The sequence below is a fragment of the Pogona vitticeps genome, chromosome 2, assembly GCF_051106095.1.
Source record: "Pogona vitticeps strain Pit_001003342236 chromosome 2, PviZW2.1, whole genome shotgun sequence".
Classification (NCBI taxonomy): Eukaryota; Metazoa; Chordata; class Lepidosauria; order Squamata; family Agamidae; genus Pogona; species Pogona vitticeps.
Window position 1 is genome coordinate 66,026,247 of NC_135784.1, and position 18,309 is coordinate 66,044,555.

Here is an 18,309-nt window from a genome sequence, read left to right on the forward strand (position 1 = left end):
GCCACCTGGGTTTCCATGGTGAGCGCCGGGTCCAGATGGATCCCCAGGCTGCGGACCCCACTCTTTGCAGCAAGGGTAACCCCCCTGAATGAGAGAGAGTCACCCAAGCCATCGATAGTGGGGGCACCCACCCTCAGAACCTCCGTCTTGTCCAGGTTCAGCCTCAGCCCATTTTCCTGCATCCATTGCAGTACAGCCTCCAGGCAACGCTGAAGGGACAGGCCGGCATCTCCTGCAGTAGGTGGAAAGGAGATGTAGAGCTGGGTGTCATCAGCATACTGATGACACGATGCCCCACACACCCTGATGACCCCACCCAGCAGCCTCATATAGATATTAAACAGCATTGGAGAGATAATCGACCCCTGTGGAACCCCACAGTTGAGGCTCCACGGGGCTGAGACACTCACCCCAAGCTGTACTCTCTGGGAACGGTCCCCCAAGAAGGCATGGAGCCAGGCAAGCGCCAGGCCACCAATTCCCAATCGTGGTCGATGGTATCGAAGGCCGCCAAGATGTCTAGAAGGACCAATAGGGATATTTTACTCGTCAGCCTCCCTCAGCAGGTCATCATGCAGGGCGACCAATGCTGTTTCTGTACCATGGTACGGCCTGAAGCCCGACTGAAATGGATCCAGGGCATCTGTTTCATCCAAAAGAGCCTGAAGCTGGTCAGCCACCACCCTCTCAACCACTTTACTGATGAAAGAAACATAGGCAATGGGCCTGTAATTGCCAATTTCGTCCGCCACCAAATTCTGTTTCTTTCTTTTTTTCCTATAGTTGCTTCACTAGAAGAGGGAGACCATCTCCCCACTTTAATATGTGCCCTCAAAATCTGCTCTAGAGTATTAGCAGAACTTCTGAGGCAGATGGCAAATATAGGGATCTGTGGCAGGATGTGGGGGGCAGAACTGAAAGGAATTTTTAATGTTTTGTTTTTAGTTAAACATGGTTTCTTGTGTGTCTAGAATTACAAATTGTGTTTAACAGTAACTCTAATTCCACGTAAGCCATTATGTATTCTGTATCGGCTTGTGGAAATTAACCAATAACTGATGATCACCACAGTTCCCAGTTGAGATGACACAGGAAACTGAAAGCAAAACAGAAGAGAAACAGCACCCATGCACGTCTACTAAGCCATACTTTAGAGCCTGACATCTAAAGACAGTCACACTGCCTGTGTTCTCACAAATACCTCACACAAGGTTTTGAGGACACAAGCTATGGGTGTTAACCATTGTCATACGAGTAGAAGCTCCATCTGACAGTTCTGCCCCCCACATCCTGCCACAGATCCCTATATTTGCCATCTGCCTCAAAAGTTCTCCTAATACTCTAGAGCAGATTTTGAGGGCACATGTTAAAGTGGGGTGATGGTCTCCCTCTTCTAGTGAAGCAATTATAGCAATAGGACTTAATTAGATTCCACCCTGTATATTAATTATAATGTGAAATATTTTATCTTCCTTCCATCTTATGGAACATTCTCTTTCAGAGTACTCATTTTTCAAAAAATCAAACTAATCTGTAGTGTGTAAGATTTACATACGTGATTGTTTTTTCTTCAGCATGCTTGGATGTTCCTTGTTTTTTATCTGAAATTATACTACTTTCACTTGGAGCTGATGGAACTTCAGCCTTCTGAAGCAAACCCATTATGTTTTCTTCTGAACTCTGATCAGCAGGAGTGTTGTTCTCCGCACTCTTGGATACTAGAAATTTAAAAAGTGCTATTTGTGTTAATGCTGTGATAAATAGTTCCACATGTTCAATATGAAATCCTTTAAAGAAGCAACATAAAAATAATTGTGTACCATCAAGTCATTTCTGATTTATGGCTTCCCTTTCCAGGATTTTCTAGGTAAAGAATATCCACAAGTGGTTTTACAATTCCCTTCTTCTGCGGGTGCTTTGGGACTGTGCAGCTCACATATGACAGTCTGGCTCTTCTCCCTAGAGGTACAGTGAGGAATCAAACTCCCAACCTCTTGGTCCACAGCCAGATACCTATCTCATAGAACTATCTAGCCAGCTAAAGCCTGCTAAATTACAGAAATGCCCATGAGCTGACTGTGGCTCTGATCATCAGCTTCTTATAGCAAAATTCACACTTAAACTGAACAAAGTAGGAAAAACCACTGGGCTAGTCAATTATAATCTAAACCAAATCCCTTATGAATACACAATGGAAATCTTTAAAATCTTAAAAGATGACACTGTTAAGGTGCTACACTCAATATGCCAGCAAGTTTGGAAAACTCAGCAGTGGCCAGAGGATTGAAAAAGATCAGTCCACATCCAAATCCCAAAGAAAGGCATTGCCAAAGAATGCTCCAACTGCTGTACAATTGCACTCATTTCACATGCTAGCAAGGTTATGCTTAAAATCCTACAAGGCAGGCTTCAGCAGTATGTGGACCGAGAACTCCCAGAAGTACAAACTGGATTTCGAAGAGGCAGAGGAACTAGAGACCAAATTGCTAACATGCACTGGATTATGGAAAAAGCCAGAAAGTTCCAGAAAAACATCTACTTCTACTTCAATGACTACACAAAAGCCTTTGACTGTGTGGACCACAGCAAACTATGGCAAGTCCTTAAAGAAATGGAAGTGCCTGACCACCTTATCTATTTCCTGAGCAATCTATATGTGGGACAGGAAGCAGCAGTTAGAAATGGATATGGAAAAACTGATTGGTTCAAAACTGGGAAAGGAGTATGACAAGGCTGTATATTGTCCCCTTGCTTATTTAATTTATATGCAGAATACATCATGCGAAATGCTGCACTGGAGGAATCCCAAACCGGAATTAAGATTGCCGGAAGACATATGAACAGCCTCAGATACGCAGATGATACCCCTTTGATGACAGAAAATGAGGAGGAATTAAAGAACCTCGCAATGAGGGTGAAAGAGGAGAATGCAAAACATGGTCTGAAGCTTAACATTAAAAAAACCCTAAGATCATGGCCACTGGTCCCATCACCACCTGGCAAATAGAAGGGGAAGATATGGAGGTAGTGACAGACTTTACTTTCTTGGGGTCCATGATCATTGCAGATGATGAAATCTGCAGCCATGACAGCAGCCATGAAATTAAAAGATGCCAGCTTCTTGGGAGGAAAGTGATGACAAACCTCGACAGCATCTTAAAAAGCAAAGTCATCACCTGGCCGGCAAAGGTCCGCATAGTCAACGCTGTGGTTTTTCCAGTAGCGATGTATGGAAGTGAGAGCTGGACCATATAGAAGGCTGACCGCCGAAGAATTGATGCTTTTGAATTGTGGTGCTGGAGGAGGCTCTTGAGAGTCCCCTGGACTGCAAAGAGAACAAACCTATCCATTTTGAAGGAAATCAACCCTGAGTACTGAGATCATGAAGCTGAGGCTCCAATACCTTGGCCATCTCATGAGGACTCCCTGGAAAAGACTCTGATGTTGGGAAAATGTGAAGGCAAGAGGAGAAGGGGACGACAGAGGACGAGATGGTTGGACAGTGTCACTGAAGCTACCAACATCAATTTGACCAAACTCCGGGAGGCAGTGGAAGACAGGAGGGCCTGGCATGTTCTGGTCCATGGGGTCACGAAGAGTCGGACACAACTTAAGGACTAAACAACAACAACATCATCTCTGATGCCTGCACAGTGTACAAAAAAGATTTCAACCATAAAATATTTGAAAATGCTAGGAACCTAACTATATCTAACTTGGTCTAGGATACTACACCTCCCCTTGGTTGTACTCCTTCCTTGGGGGACATGAAATTCTGTCAGCCTAAGCCCCTATAAGTGTTGAGGCACTAAAGTCAGACCTGCTCTGATCAGGCTCCAAAGTTGGTAAAGTTGTGTATAATTTGTGTATAATTTCATCAGCATCCACAAAAGAAATATCTGTACTCTTTTTTCTGACAGCATTTTCAGAATCATACTGTTGCTCATATCCCCCCCTTCCTGTTTGCACTGCTCAGAACTCTACCTTACAAAGAAACTAAAATTTCTACTCTCTAGTGGTTATCTGCACTAGCATGAAATCCCAGCTAGGTGTAACAAATGCAATTAGAATAATGCAGTGTCTAAGATAAAAATGATGATGATGATGATGTTGAAAATGATTACAGAATATAAGGATATGAGCAAAAGATACAAATTGGAGAGTCCTGCATCCAGGGTTATTGTGGAGCTGCAGAGTGAGTATGACAGAAATTTACCCCTCCCCACAGCCCTTGTTGATACTCAAAAACCTCCTCTGGAGGATGATGAGGGGAAATTGTGACTAAAACAATCCCATGTACAGGTGTGCTCTATTGTTTCCTGGCCAGCAATTCAAGAAAATGGAATAAAGGATGTTAGCACATGCTGTAACTTTTAGGTAACACTTTACATGTGCAACTGTTTGTCAAAAATTATCTAACTAGTTCATGCTGTTCTACCTACACATTTATCTAGAAGTAAGCCTCACTGAACTCAGTAAACCTGCACAAGAGCACATTATTGAAGCCTCAATTTGAACATCAGACCAAATGAAGGCTAGTGAGAATTACAGTTTAGAATTCAAAACATGCTTTGATCTTTAGAACATGTCATATCCAAGGGCTCAATTTTTTCTGGGAAAGGCTCAATACTTATCAGCATCCCCTCGTACAAGCCATAGTTTAGGACTACTTCTCTGTTTTCATTTCTGCCTCCTCTTCACACAGCTTCATTAATTTATTCCAGCCTCCTTTATGCAGAAACCTCTGCCTACACAGCAATTACACCTGAAATTGTTGGGCAGTTCAAACAATTGTGCCTATTGTAGCATGGCAGGATGCATGAACTGAGCCAAAATTATTGAAAGCTACTCTGGTCTGATGTTGGCTTCCACCAGAATCCAGAGAGGAGGCCCTTTGAGAAGGAACCTGAAGGAAAGCTTGGTAGGTCATGGGAAAGGCATCAGAACACGAGTTTCAGTGGCTGCACAGTCTCAATGCAGGTCTTTGCTCCATGAGTTTTGGCAGGCATTGCCTGATCATCATTGGTGGACTTGGAGTCCTGCCTATCCTTTCCATCACAGCCAGCAAAAAGAAGGGGAGACAAAAAGAGACATAAAAAGTTGTGTTTGGTCAGTTGGTTTGTAGAGAGAAGAGAATAGCTACAAAGAATGGGAAGAGGAAGGATGAAAAGAAATAAGAATTGGAAGAAATCAGAAAGACAAAATTAGATAGGCAAGAAGGGATACAGTACACAGTGTTTATGTGGAGAATTCAACCTGTGTGGAGGTAGGAAACAAGACTGCTGGAAGACATCACTGGAGGCAATAAAAACTCTTTCAATATCACATGATTCCTGTCGCCTGATCTAAGCAGTGATGGGATTAACCCATTCTAGGGGATTCTTTCTTTGCACCACCACAGCATGCAATTAGTGTCACTTTGCTAATAAAGGGCTATCAAATATGTCCAATGAGAAACTGTTCAACAATGACGTAATATTCTCATTTTAACCCACCAGCATTAATTCTGATATAAAAAGTATAGTACAGTATTACTATTTTCCAAGCATCACACTTATCTAAAGCTACTTGGAAACAATTTGGTTGTTGGTAGAAAATTATTGCCTTACTTGTTTCTTCATTTTTTTCATCCTGAACCTGAGAAACTCCTCTGGTTCCTTCTTTAACAGCCATCAAAATCTGTTCCAGCTGCTGTTGTGTTAAGCATATCAAATTGTCCCTTAGATCTTCAACCGAAACAGGATGCTTTTTAAACTTTTTGTTGGCCATCAAAGGTTTCTTCACTGAACTTCTGATATTATCAGGCTTTGAGGCTGTGCTGTCTTTTGGGACGATAAGAGTGTAGTCTCTGTTGCAAGGCTCTTTTGTTAACTCCTTAGCACATGCTGAAGTCTCAGAGGTTTTACTACCTTTTGTCACTGAAAGTTTTGATCCAGTGTTGTACTTTGTTAAACATTCATTCTTTTCACAAGACGTTTGCACTGATTTCAGAATATGTCCATTCTGTTTTGTCCTCGCCGTAGGTCTTAATATTCTATTTTTATTACACATCTGTTAAAAAAAGCAACAGTTTACCCACGGTAATTTTTGCCAAAACATGAAATTGTATTTCTTTGCTATGCTAAGGAAAATTTTCAGCTGTCCCAGCTACTGTAGTATGACAAGAATTATACCTTAATTTGAATGGATCCATACTACCTGAGCATAAAAGTTTGTTTGTTTGTTTGTTTGTTTGTTTGTTTGTTTATTTATTTATTGTATTTATACTCCGCCTATCTAGTCATTTCGACCACTCTAGGCGGCTTACAACATAAGGATAACAAGTTCTAAAAAATTTTATAACAATTAAGTAATTAAATGATTCTATAAGATGGGAAAAATAAAAATAAATCAAATAAAGAGGGGGAAAAAAGAAAGAGGACAGGAATTAACTGGAAGGGAAGGCCTGCCTATACATCCATGTTTTTAGTTGGTTCTTAAAACTACCCAGCGAGGGTGCAGTGCAAATCTCCGGAGGTAGGTTATTCCAGAGACGAGGAGCCACCGCCGAGAAAGCCCGGTTTCTAGTTCTTTCTTTCCGGGCCTCCCTCAGCGTCAGGCTCCTGAGCCTCTCCTCCTGGCTCGCACAGGTGACATGGGTAGAACTAGTTGGGAGTAAGCGTTCCGCCAAGTATCGAGGTCCTAAACCGTTTAGGGCTTTATATGTAAGCATTAATACAGTGGTGCCTCGTTTAACGAGTGCCCCGGTTAATGATGAATCCGCATAGCGATGGCAAAAAAGCAAACTCTTTTGCCATCGCTTTGCGATGTTGCCTAGGGGGAAAAATCGTTTTGTGATGTTTTCCCCATGGGCCCCATCTTCCCCCAGCTGAGTGGCGGGAGCCTCCAAAGGACCGCTCCCGCTGCTCAGCTGGGGGAAAATGCCGGTGGTAGCCTCGGAAGGACCCTTCCGAAGGGTCGTTCCAAGGCCACCGCCGGGATTCCCCTTCGGAGGGGGCATTTTCCCCGAGCTGAGCGGGAGCCCTGCTGCTCAGCTGGGGGAAAATGCCGGCGGTAGCCTCGGAAGGACCCTTCCGAAGGGTCCTTCCGAGGCCACCGCTGGGATTCCCCTTCGGATGCCTGAAAGGCATCCGGACCCCTGCCGCCGCCGCTTGTATCCACCCCGCGGCCAGCTACCCCCGCCATGGTCGGACTCTCAGGAGTCCGACCATGGATGGGGTAGCCGGCCGCGACGCGGATCCAAGCGGCGGCGGCGGCAAGGGTCCGGATGCCTATCAGGCATCCGGGGCTAGGATCCGCCCCCCGGCCGGTTCCCCTTCCATGGTCGGACTCTCAGGAGTCCGGCCATGAATGGGGTAACCGGCCGGGAGGCGGATCCAAGCCCCTACCGCCACCGCCGCCGCTTGGAACCGCCCCCCGGCCGGTTCCCCTTGCATGGTCTGATCCGACCATGGAAGGGAAAGCCGGCCGGGGGGGCGAATCCAAGCTCCTACCGCCGCCGCCGCTTGGATCCGGCCCCCGGCATGGTCGGATCAGACCATGCAAGGGGAACCGGCCGGGGGCTGGATCCAAGCGGCAGCGGCGGCAGGAGCTTGGATCCGGCCCCCCAGCCGGTTCCCCTTGCATGGTCGGATCAGACCATGCAAGGGGAACCGGCCGGGGGGCGGATCCAAGCCCCTACAGCTGCCGCCGCCGCTTGGATTCGCCCCCCAGCCAGTTCCCCTTGCATGGTCGGATCAGACCATGCGAGGGGAACCGGCCAGGGGATGGATCCAAGCGGCGGCGGCAGCGGTAGGGGCTTGGATCTGCCCCCCAGCCGGTTACCCCATCCATGGCTGGACTCCTGAGAGTCCGACCATGGAAGGGAAAGCCGGCCGGGGGGCGAATCCAAGCAGCGGCGGCGGTAGGAGCTTGGATCCGGCCCCCTGCTGGTTCCCCTTGCATGGTCGGATCAGACCATGCAAGGGGAACCGGCCGGGGAACGGATCCAAGCCCCTACCGCCGCCGCCGCTTGGATTCGCCCCCCGGCCAGTTCCCCTTGCATGGTCGGATCAGACCATGCAAGGGGAACCGGCCGGGGGACGGATCCAAGCGGCGGCGGCAGCGGTAGGGGCTTGGATCCGCCCCCGGCCGGTTACCCCATCCATGGCTGGACTCCTGAGAGTCCGACCATGGAAGGGAAAGCCGGCCGGGGGGCGGATCCCGGCCGCCCTCCTCCCAACCTTTCACCCCCTTCTCCGCCGCCGCTGGGCTTTGGAAGCGGCTTCCAAAACCCAGCGGCGGCGGCGGAGATGAGGGTGAGGGGTGAGTCGGGCAGAGGCGAGAGGAGGGGGAAGGCTCCGCCGCCACCGCTCGGTTGCGCTGGCCAGCATTTTCGCGGCCAGCGCGTCCGAGAGGCCTCGGGGGAAGGCTTCTCCACCGCCTCTCGGACGCGCTGGCCGGGCGCGGGGCGGCTCCTAGCGGCGGAGGCAGGGGGGTTCCGAATGGCTTCCAGTGCTTCCCCTGGAAGCCATTCGGACACCCCCTACCCTGTCCCCGCCGCCGCTGAGATCCTTCCGAGCTCTCAAAGGGCTTTCTCCAATGTGTGGGGGGGAAGCCCTTTGAGAGCTCGGAAGGCAAATGTCGGCGATCGGCGGTGGCTTTGGGGTCCATCCAAAGCCACCGCCGACTGCCGACATTTTCCCCCAGCTGAGCGGCGGGGCTTTGAAGCTCCCGCCACTCAGCTGGGGGAAAATGCCAAAGGCCCCATTTTCAGTCAGCTGGTCGGCGGTTCCAAAATGGCTGACCGGCTGTGCTGCCTCGCTTTAGAGGCACCGAAAATGGCCGCCCCTATGGAGGAACATCGCTGAACGGTGAGTTTATCCTCCATAGGAACACATTAAACAAAGTTTAATGTGTTCCTATGGCTTTTTCCGTTCCGTTCAGCGATGTTTTCGCATAGCAACGATTAATCCGGAACGGATTAACGTCGCTATGCGAGGCACCACTGTACTTTGAAGTCAATGCAGAAACAGATGGGCAGCCAGTGCAGCATGGCCAGAGTAGGAGAGGTATGTTGGTATTTTCTCACTCCAGTAAGGAGTCTGGCCACCGCATTCTGCACCAAACATTAGATAAACATTAGATAAACATTGTTTTACTACTGCCTTTATACTTTAAAAAAGCAGTAATAAAATGTGCACTGAAAACATGATTTATTTCATACCTTGGTATGATAATGGACAGAATTCAGTTGGAACTATAAATAAATAAATAAAAAAATAAATAAATAAATAAATAAATAAATAAATAAATAAATAAATAAATAAATAAATAAAAAAAAATAACTATGTGGTGGTCATTCAACAAAACTGAAGCTTTGAGTCTCCCTACTATCTAGCCTTGGGAAATGGTTGGCTGCATAATACAACTTTAATAGAATGACACATAACCTCTCCTATTCCCATGGTTAAGCCACCACTGAGTTCTACCGGAAATCATTGAACACAAATTTCTGCAGACTGTTTTAAACTCCTCTTTGCAGACTAGTTAAGTACAGACTATGCTGCATTCAACATTCTATGTGAATGAATTTATCTTTTGATGCTTACATACATTTATTTATGTGTTGGCTCTTATCTTTTATAGCTTATCAAAAACGTTAAAATAGACCAGAGCATGGTTGATATTTTACCAGTCCATAACACTGATGAGCATCTTGAGCTGTATCTATTCTGTACACAGGAAAAATATGACAATTTAAAAACCTTACCTTTACGTTTGGTTTAGATTTACTGACTGGAAAAGAACATGGGGGAAAAACAGATACAAATGAGAACAAGACCTCAAACAATTTCAACATGCTAAATGGTAAAAGTCAGAACAACAGTAGCAATCAGAACAGTAACAGAACACATCCTGATGGCAGCAGTTCTAGATCCTGTATGTTAAATTGTACAGTAATTATTAACATGTACTGTACGTATATACGATATCCATGCAACTATTTAGAACTGGCTGAGAGTGCACACTTTAAAAGTACTACAGTAAAACAGAAACCTACTCAAATTATTAAACTCTTATAGTCTGAAATTCATATGGCACAACTCTGTTCCTTAAATGTTGATGATGTAATCACCTGGCAATGTTAATCTTTATTTTAATTTAAATTAAAACTTCTTATCCTCCTCTTAAGGTTCTGAGGCACCACAGGGATCCCATCAAGAGCTTCAGGATAGAGGAGGAACCCTTAATATTAGAAACTCCAGCCAGATCACTACTGGCGATTCCAATCCAGTGGCAGCTTTCCAATATGAAAGATTTTCCCATACCCTGAAGCTCCCAACGACTTCCCTAAGGCTCTCTAGGGAAGTAGAACCTGAAAGGGAGAAAACCTTTAAAATAAAAAATAGATTATGTACTGCTGCTGGGTCACCAACAATATTTATGCCCCACTTTGCATGACAAGCCATAATATAACAAGGGGCATCTGTTGTCCCTGTTATGGGGCAGCATATAAGCAGCACACTTTATCATAGCCATAAACAATGAGATGTTTTGATGCTTCAGTTCCCAGACAGCAATAATCATAGCTTGATACTGCCTCTGAACTTCACAAATGCTCTTTGTTCAAACAGTTTGCTAAAAAGCAAGAATACCACACCAAAATCTGATTCCAACCAGCACAAGGAAATATTTTAGTTTTTTAAAAATTTAGTTAACACTGTATTCTAGCATCACAGCACTGTTCCAGCAGTACCTCCAAAATGGTTATACTGTACTTGTGAAAATTTTCCTTGACTGTTACAACACAAACCTCAGTTTGCAATGGAGCAGCCAAAAGTGAAGAAAAGATCAGGCAGCCCTTTCTAATACTGATTTTGCAGAGATATTGTTCCCTTCACTAAATTTCAAATTAATGGCAAATCAAAACAGTTTCAAAGCCTGAAGTTATTATATGACAACAAAAGACCTGAAGTTTCGCGAAGAAATTCCCCTGTAAAAAGCAAAATTTCTTCTTTCAGAATGTTTAATTTTTATTTATTTGAAATGATTGATTAAGCAAATTAAGGGATTCCATTCCAGTGAACTCTGGTTTTAATACCGTGTTTCCCCGAAAATAAGACAGGGTCTTATATTAATTTTTGCTCCAAAAAACACATTAGGGCTTATTTTCAGGGGAGGGTTTTTTTTTCATGTACACCAATCTACATTTATTCAAATACAGTCATGTCACCTTCTTCTGGTTGCTGCACAATGAGTCCCTGGTAAAGGGCAGGATTTCACTTAACTGGGGCTTATTTTTGGGGTAGGGGTTATATTACAAGCCTCCTGAAAAATCATACTGAGGCTTATTTTCAGGTTAGATCTTATTTTCAGGGAAACAGCATCACATGTTAAGAAACAGTAGCTCAACAGACCATTACACTAAATTTGAAATGATAGGTAAAAATAAAAGTTGAAGACTCCTCTGACTATATTTGCCTGTTACTACTTAAAAAAACTTTACAGACAAAACATACTGTTGAAATGGAGTTTGAAATGACAACATCATCAAGTTTATGAACTTAATACATCCAAAAATATGCTGCAACAATACAGAGGATTCTAGGATTATTCTCTTTGAGTGAACTGTTTGCATGAAAACAACACTAGAACCCAGAATACTTTTGCCAAGGTACCTCCAGAACTGCATTACAGAGAACAGTAGCCATGCCTGCCCATGTAAGTGAGCCAGCACTGGGTCACATATCCTTATTTCTTCTTTGGATTGTATATTTCCTAGGCTGATAGTCTTTAGTTTGGCAAAATCAGCTAAGATTAATCAAAATGATGAATAAGTGAAGATGCAGGATATTAAATATTCTGCAATGCAAAGTAGTACAGCCTACAGCCTAGCTACTGAGTTCACTGGACTATGGCCAGGATCTTTAATATTACTTTATATTGGTGTAATCAAACCACAATAATTCAATTTAATGAATTTAAATGTGTACAGCTGAACTTATCTGAATAAGTTATAAGCAATTTGTAATATTAATCATTAGACAAAACAGCAATCCATACCATAAGAAGCCACTATAAGTCTAGGTTTTCCATCCAGTATTTCAGTTTCAAGCTTTAAACCATCCCTGCAACATAAACAGAAAGTTTATATTGAAATAAAATTATCATGGGAAAATATGAAGAATAATTTCTAAACAAACCAATTAAGTACATTTCCAACTAAAGGCTCCACACAGCAGTAAAAAATATAAATTAAACAGTAGGCACAGTATTCTGACAGTTTTTCTTCTGCCCATTTTCAGTTGTGTGTTTGTTATAAGCTTGGAATCTACTAATGTATTATATAAAAATAATATGCTTGTTCTGGATCATCCATTGTTGTCCTGCATAGACTATATGAAGAGGAGAAAAAGAGAGAGTAGTATAGATTTTCAGTAAATTTGGGCTGAAAACCCTGTTCATGCAGTTATTCCACATAATGTTGATGATGTTATCAGATGCAGCAGTTTTTCAGAAATAAGACATTTCTGATCCCCACACCCCAAAGGTCCCAAAGCTACCACAGAATCTTGTTGTAGGGAAGCCATTGGGGGCCACATGATGGTGGAGGAGAATGTCCAATTTATGAAAATTACTTCTACCAGTGAAATAATTTAAGCAGTGCCAATTTTTGAAGTAAAAGACTTCCCCATCCCTCATTCCCTAACAACTTCCCTATGACAAAGGAGCTTCCATGAGAGCTTTGAGTCGTTCAGATTGGCAGGGTTGGAATGTTTTTATTTATTTAAAATTTTCGTGACTGATGACCTCATTAGCTTTCTGTGACAAAACTTATGCAACAGGATTTCAACCTTTGTTTCTAAAACTTGTTCAGATGATTTGCAAAAGGAGCAACCTGCCCCATAGTGCCCTTATGCTCAACATACTCTAGCTTTTTAAAAACACTAGAATAAAATTAATAGTGTTTTTAAATTAAATAAAAGGACTTGCTTTATTTCTTTACAAACCCCTATATACCTGAGCCCACAAGTTTCGAAACATTACTGAAGTACTGATGCTTTCCTAATGGGAAAAGGGTACTAGGGAAATTCACTGGCACAAGATGGAGTGCTAGCAAGCTGGATAGCTGTAAAAAAGGAAACTGGCTAAATACTACAGAGATTAGAGCCACTAGTCAGGATGACTATATATCACTTTCAGATTCAGAGGCAGTATGCGGTATTTGACTTGTAGATGAACATGGTATATAATCAGTGCAGTTGTTATTCATGTCAAGATGAAAGGCTTCCTGTAGCCAACTGGCTGGATATCGTGTCAACAGAATGCTAGACTAGGCAGGTCTTCTTATAATTTTTTTTTAAATTGGAAGAACTTTATATAGGTAATGCTCTCACACATCTTTTTAAAAAGTCTGTCACCAAAACAGGAGGACAAGCACACTTCCATATCTGAAACTTTTCACACCCAGACTTTCATGTTAGAGAACTATCTCTAAGAAGGCAGTTCTCAATTACTGTATTTTTCGCACCATAAGACTCACTTTTTCCCCACAAAACAGGAGGGTGGAAAGTCTGTGCGTCTTATGGAGTGAAGAAAACAGATATTTTCTTGTTTTCTTCTCCTAAAAAATTGGTGCGTCTTATGGAAAGGTGCGTCTTATGGAGCGAAAAATACGGTAATTGCAAACAAAGTATTTATAAGACAGAAGATTAATGTAACACTACAGTGAACACTGATTATTAAATGCAAAATTAGATAAAACATTTTCTACTTGGAAATGCATGGGTATGCTTGATTACCTAGAGGCAGCACAGTCATGGAGCTACTCCTAGAGGTTTTTGGAAATTGTGGTAGAACCAATCTACCCAAAAGTAATTTGTGGTGAGCAGGAATGACAAACACAAAAGTTTTGCTTTTTCTGTTTGCATTTGTGTCTTCTTTGACATAGGAAACTGCAAGTTTAGCAACCTCTGCCATGTTCACCCATTTGAGGAAAGTTTGCTGGTTGCCCTCTCATTTGGCTAAAATAGTAAGAAGACAGGAACTGAGTGTGGTCCAGCCAAGCAGTCACAATAATAAGAAATAAATAAGTATTCTAGTAGCAGCTAGCACTCCTATTTCCTTTCTTTCAACAGAAGGTTTGCAAGGTTTGCAGTTGTCTGTAAAGACTCTGAAAGTCTAGATGTGAAAGTCTACAAGTCTAGATGTGACACAGATGGGAGACCTTATATATGGTTTCAGTTAAATAACAACCAGTCTTACATTCAAAAATCTGAAGCAAGCTTTCCCAAAATGTTAATTACATTGATCTTGATGACGAAACCCTATGAGGTGAACTTGTTTAATATAATGCCATTATTTGTTCCAATATTTGTGATAACAAGAACAATATTTGTGATAACAAGAACAACACTTTTTTTAGTAACTAGAACTGTTGTGCATTACTTTAGGTTTTTGCTGGGGGGGGTTCTTTGTTTCTGGACTTATTTGTCCTTTTAAATTATTTTAAATAATTAAAATCTCACAGTACTAACATTAGTAAAAGGGGTAATGTCAGTAAATTACCTTTTCCTTTAAAAATATGGATGCATTTGCTTTTAAAAATAACACTTCCAAGCTCTGAATGAGCTACAGATGATCAAGACCTGTCCTGGGTCTAGTAACATCTGAAAGTTAAAACATCTTCATCCATATTAGACTCATATTGTACAATCAATCAGTTCATTTCAGGGAAGTTTATGCAGAACCTAGACAAGCCTATCCTCTATTTATAAATCACTGTGAAGTGGAGAAGACAAGTGTGCCGTCCTCAGAATCACCTGACACCGTAACAGAGAGCGGATGTGCAGAGGGCATATTAATAAAGATAGAACAAGAGGAAGTAATAGCTAGTCAACCCGCGGAAGTGTGTTTGGTAGACGAAGGAGGGGAGGAGCTGGATTTGATACTTTGGGAGGACATAAAAGGGGGTGAAGAAGCGCACGCTTTTAGTTGGATCGGAGAGGGAGCTCTGGCTGGAACCGTGAGTCGGGGAGTACAAACTGGGCCCATACTTGATCATGGGATGGCTGCCGGGATCTTGCAACTTTCCCTAATCTGCAGTGGGGAGGAGGGTTGCGACCCGAACCTCCTTTTCCCAGCACCAAAGGAAGAGGTTTGGACCCCCTAGAATGGACGGTGGTCATTTATCTCCACAACCACTCTGGGGGGGAGGAAAGTGATTCGACCTGGTCCCTCTTTTCAACAGAAGCCTCCGGAGGGGGATTGGGCACGCCACCCGTGCTGTGGCACGGTTTGCGCAGTACGGAGTACTCCACTGAGGCCATTGATAGATCGGGAATGTTTTGGCCCGGCTCCCTTTTGAAGAAAGATGTTTTGTTACCCAACGTTAAAGTAAAGAAATATAAAGTGTTACCAGAAGTAAATTTATTAGATCCTTTTGACTCTGTTGAATTGAACGCAGTTAAGAATAAAGTTATTGTTGAAAGTTCCGATCAGCCTCCAACTCTTTCCCGCCTTTACCACCAGCGCGCCCCCGGCTAGAGATGAATCCCGTTACAATCACCCAGGATTCTTCTGCTGCTATTTTCATCTATTTTTTTCTTCCCTCTCAAAACACTAGTAAAATGCACTAGTGAAGGATCAGTGGTGATTTGGTAAGTTAAATCCACTCCACTGATTCAAATAGCCTACTCTAGATGCAACTTACTATGTTAAGCAACAGGATTTCAGCCAATGTCTTTCGAATAGGAGCCCTAAAAAGCCTCCACCAGGAATATCATTTACATGTCCCATGTAAGCATCTTGGCTTTCTCTTGTGCCTTTATGAGCAGCCAGATAAGTATGCAACCACAGGCAGAGGTTGGGCCTTATGCTGAAGAGCTTCAATCCAATCCAGTATTATGCACTACAATTGCTTGGAAGCTGGCAATACTGTAAGACAAAACATTGTAGATTAACTGAGATGAGTAATTTCTAGGTCAGGATGATGATAATAATGACACTAACTACTGGCAGCCCAAGACCTAAAAAAGAAGCAGCCCACAGGATGAAGCACTCTCCTGCTTAGACCACCAACCATCAATAATAACTATATTCTGGGAAGCCCCAGCATGACAGCCTGATAATCATACACTGGTTGCCCTGGATTCTGAAATGCAGCATCCAGGGACAGATCAACGTCTGCAGGTCTTTCGCCTTCTAAGGAAGCCACAACAGACAAACTTCAGCTGGGAAACTCCGGAATTCAGAGATTAGGCTTGATGCCCGGGACTTGCTTCTTTTACCAGCTCTAGGTGCTCCCTGCCTAATAAATGGAAACTTAAGGGCAGGGGGGCGGGGTGGGGGGGGGAGACTGGGCTGCGCTTTGTTGAGCTGGTAGCCTTCCGGTACATTTCCTCACGCTTCTCTTCACAAACGTTAATCCGTGAAGGAGGACAAAAACCCGAGATGGCACCATGCCTTTCGAACTGGGAGCCCTCCGTCCCGACGCAACCCTAAAGAGGCTTAAAAGCACCTCTTATGGCGGCAACAAAAGAAAGGCTGCTGCACACGTTGTTACGAACACACACAGGTTGCCACCCAAGCCAAGAAGAGCTCAGAACAGGAAAAAGGGGGGACGGCGGCTCAGCCCTGCGCGTCCTCCGTCTTCTTACCCCAGATTCATAGCTGTTTGTTCCTTCGCTCTCCGGACCGCCAAGCACACGAGCCCGCCAACGAGCCTCGCGACCCCCAAAGGGAGGACAAGGCAGCCTCCGGAGCCGCCTAATCCCAACCCCTGCAAATCTGTGGACGTCGGTTGCTGCCACCGCACAATGAGAGGGGAGCTGATAGGCCTGCTGGGGCCGCACGCCTCTCACCAATGATCTCCGCTCACACTGAGCTGCCCGCCTGCGAAGCATTGTGGGAGTTGGAGTCCGGCCGAATCTTGAGTCTCCTTCTCCCCCAGCGCCTTTTCTCTTGCCTCGCCCCGCCCCCTCCTCTGTAGGGTGCGCGCGCCGCGCCTAAACTAAGAAGGGGAAGGGGGGCGGGGAGGAGAAGAAAAAGAAAACGAAGCGGCGGCGGAGTAGCCCCTTTCGATGGTGCTGTGCCGGCTAAGCTCTTCTTCCGGCGGCGGGCTCGTTTTTTTTCTCTCATAGCCACGACTTGCATTTTATTCCAGAGGGTTACTTTAAAACAGACTGTTTTCTCCGGTGTGACGCCAGCATGTCACTGTGTCTTAAGAATGGACAGACCAGGAACCATGGGAAAATATATGTAACTGCATACTTGTGCTTATCCTTGAATGAGAAAAACACTGCAGACAGATCCAACTTATATAGTCTCAGAGCACCCCGCCCAGAAGAAGGGAATGGCAAAGTACTTCTGAGTGTTTTATAGCTGGAAAGTACTGTCATCGTCAGACCCAACTTGATGGCACATAATTATTATTATTATTTTTTAGTCGGGGCCACAAGAAAGTTTTCCGCACAGCTTCCCCTCTTTAGAAGTGGGAGCTTTATGGTATATGCATGTGTGTGTGTGTGTGCGCGCGCGGGCGCGCACGCACGCACGCACACACACACACACACAGAGTGTGAACTTTCATTAAAAATATTTTATTGAAAATGTTTCTTTCAAATGTATGAAGAATTAGAAGCCTCTTCACATTTTCAGTGTTGATTCAGCTAAAAAGACAAACAGGTTAGAAGTAATACCTAGTTTTTATTTAAAGTAAGCATGGAACTATCAATTTCAGATTTAGGTTCAGTTATAAGTTAAATGTGTTTTCAAATATATAAATCTGTTACTGTTTATAAAATATAGTTCAAGTTTCAGTCACTTCAAAGTAGACAAAGACTGTACAATACATGAAGATTTTATGGAAAAACGGAATATGGGATAATATCACTACTTTCATCTTTTTGTTTCACATATTGAAACCATGAACTGGAATTTAGTTCAGTGACATCTAGATATAAGCAGTGCAAACACTTTTTTGAAGCCATGGAAGGAGTAGCACCCAATAATCGAAAGCCAGTAGGTCCATTAAAGACATCTTTACCACTTTTATTGCAGTAACAAGGATTAACTATCTTTCATTCTCTAGAATAGCAGAGAATCCCTCCATACAAATCCATGCTATGCCTTCTTGATTCTTTAGAATGAAATTATGTAATTGATTGTTGATAATTTTTGCAGGCTTGCAGGTCTGTATTGCTTAGATAATTATAACTGGCAAACAAAACTTATATTTTTGTCAAATGCACTTGTACAATGTACAGTATTTGAAAACAGTGACTAATAATGAGTTCAACCATTTCCATTATTTTGAACAATGTTTTT

At 43.6% G+C, this 18,309-nt stretch overlaps 1 protein-coding gene across 8 annotated transcripts in view; it reads right to left on the reverse strand.

Annotated features, from left to right (window-relative positions):
* The window catches only part of CCDC66 (coiled-coil domain containing 66), a 77,622-nt gene extending 60,815 nt beyond the window's left edge, over positions 1-16,807 (reverse strand). For 5 of the 8 annotated variants that reach the window (XM_078385329.1, XM_020799949.3, XM_020799950.3 and 2 more), the window contains exons 1-5: positions 16,641-16,792; positions 12,046-12,110; positions 9,752-9,777; positions 5,610-6,051; positions 1,556-1,718 (exon numbers count right to left, since the gene is read on the reverse strand). In XM_078385329.1, the coding sequence (XP_078241455.1) occupies positions 1,556-1,718; positions 5,610-6,051; positions 9,752-9,777; positions 12,046-12,110; positions 16,641-16,651 (707 nt within the window). In that variant the 5' untranslated portion in view covers positions 16,652-16,792. Of the gene's footprint in view, positions 1-1,555; positions 1,719-1,820; positions 1,960-5,609; positions 6,052-9,751; positions 9,778-12,045; positions 12,111-16,640 lie in introns of those variants that run through there. The other 3 variants (XM_020799947.3, XM_078385328.1, XM_078385330.1) reach the window with 3 other exon arrangements.
* Positions 16,808-18,309: the final 1,502 nt, after the last annotated feature.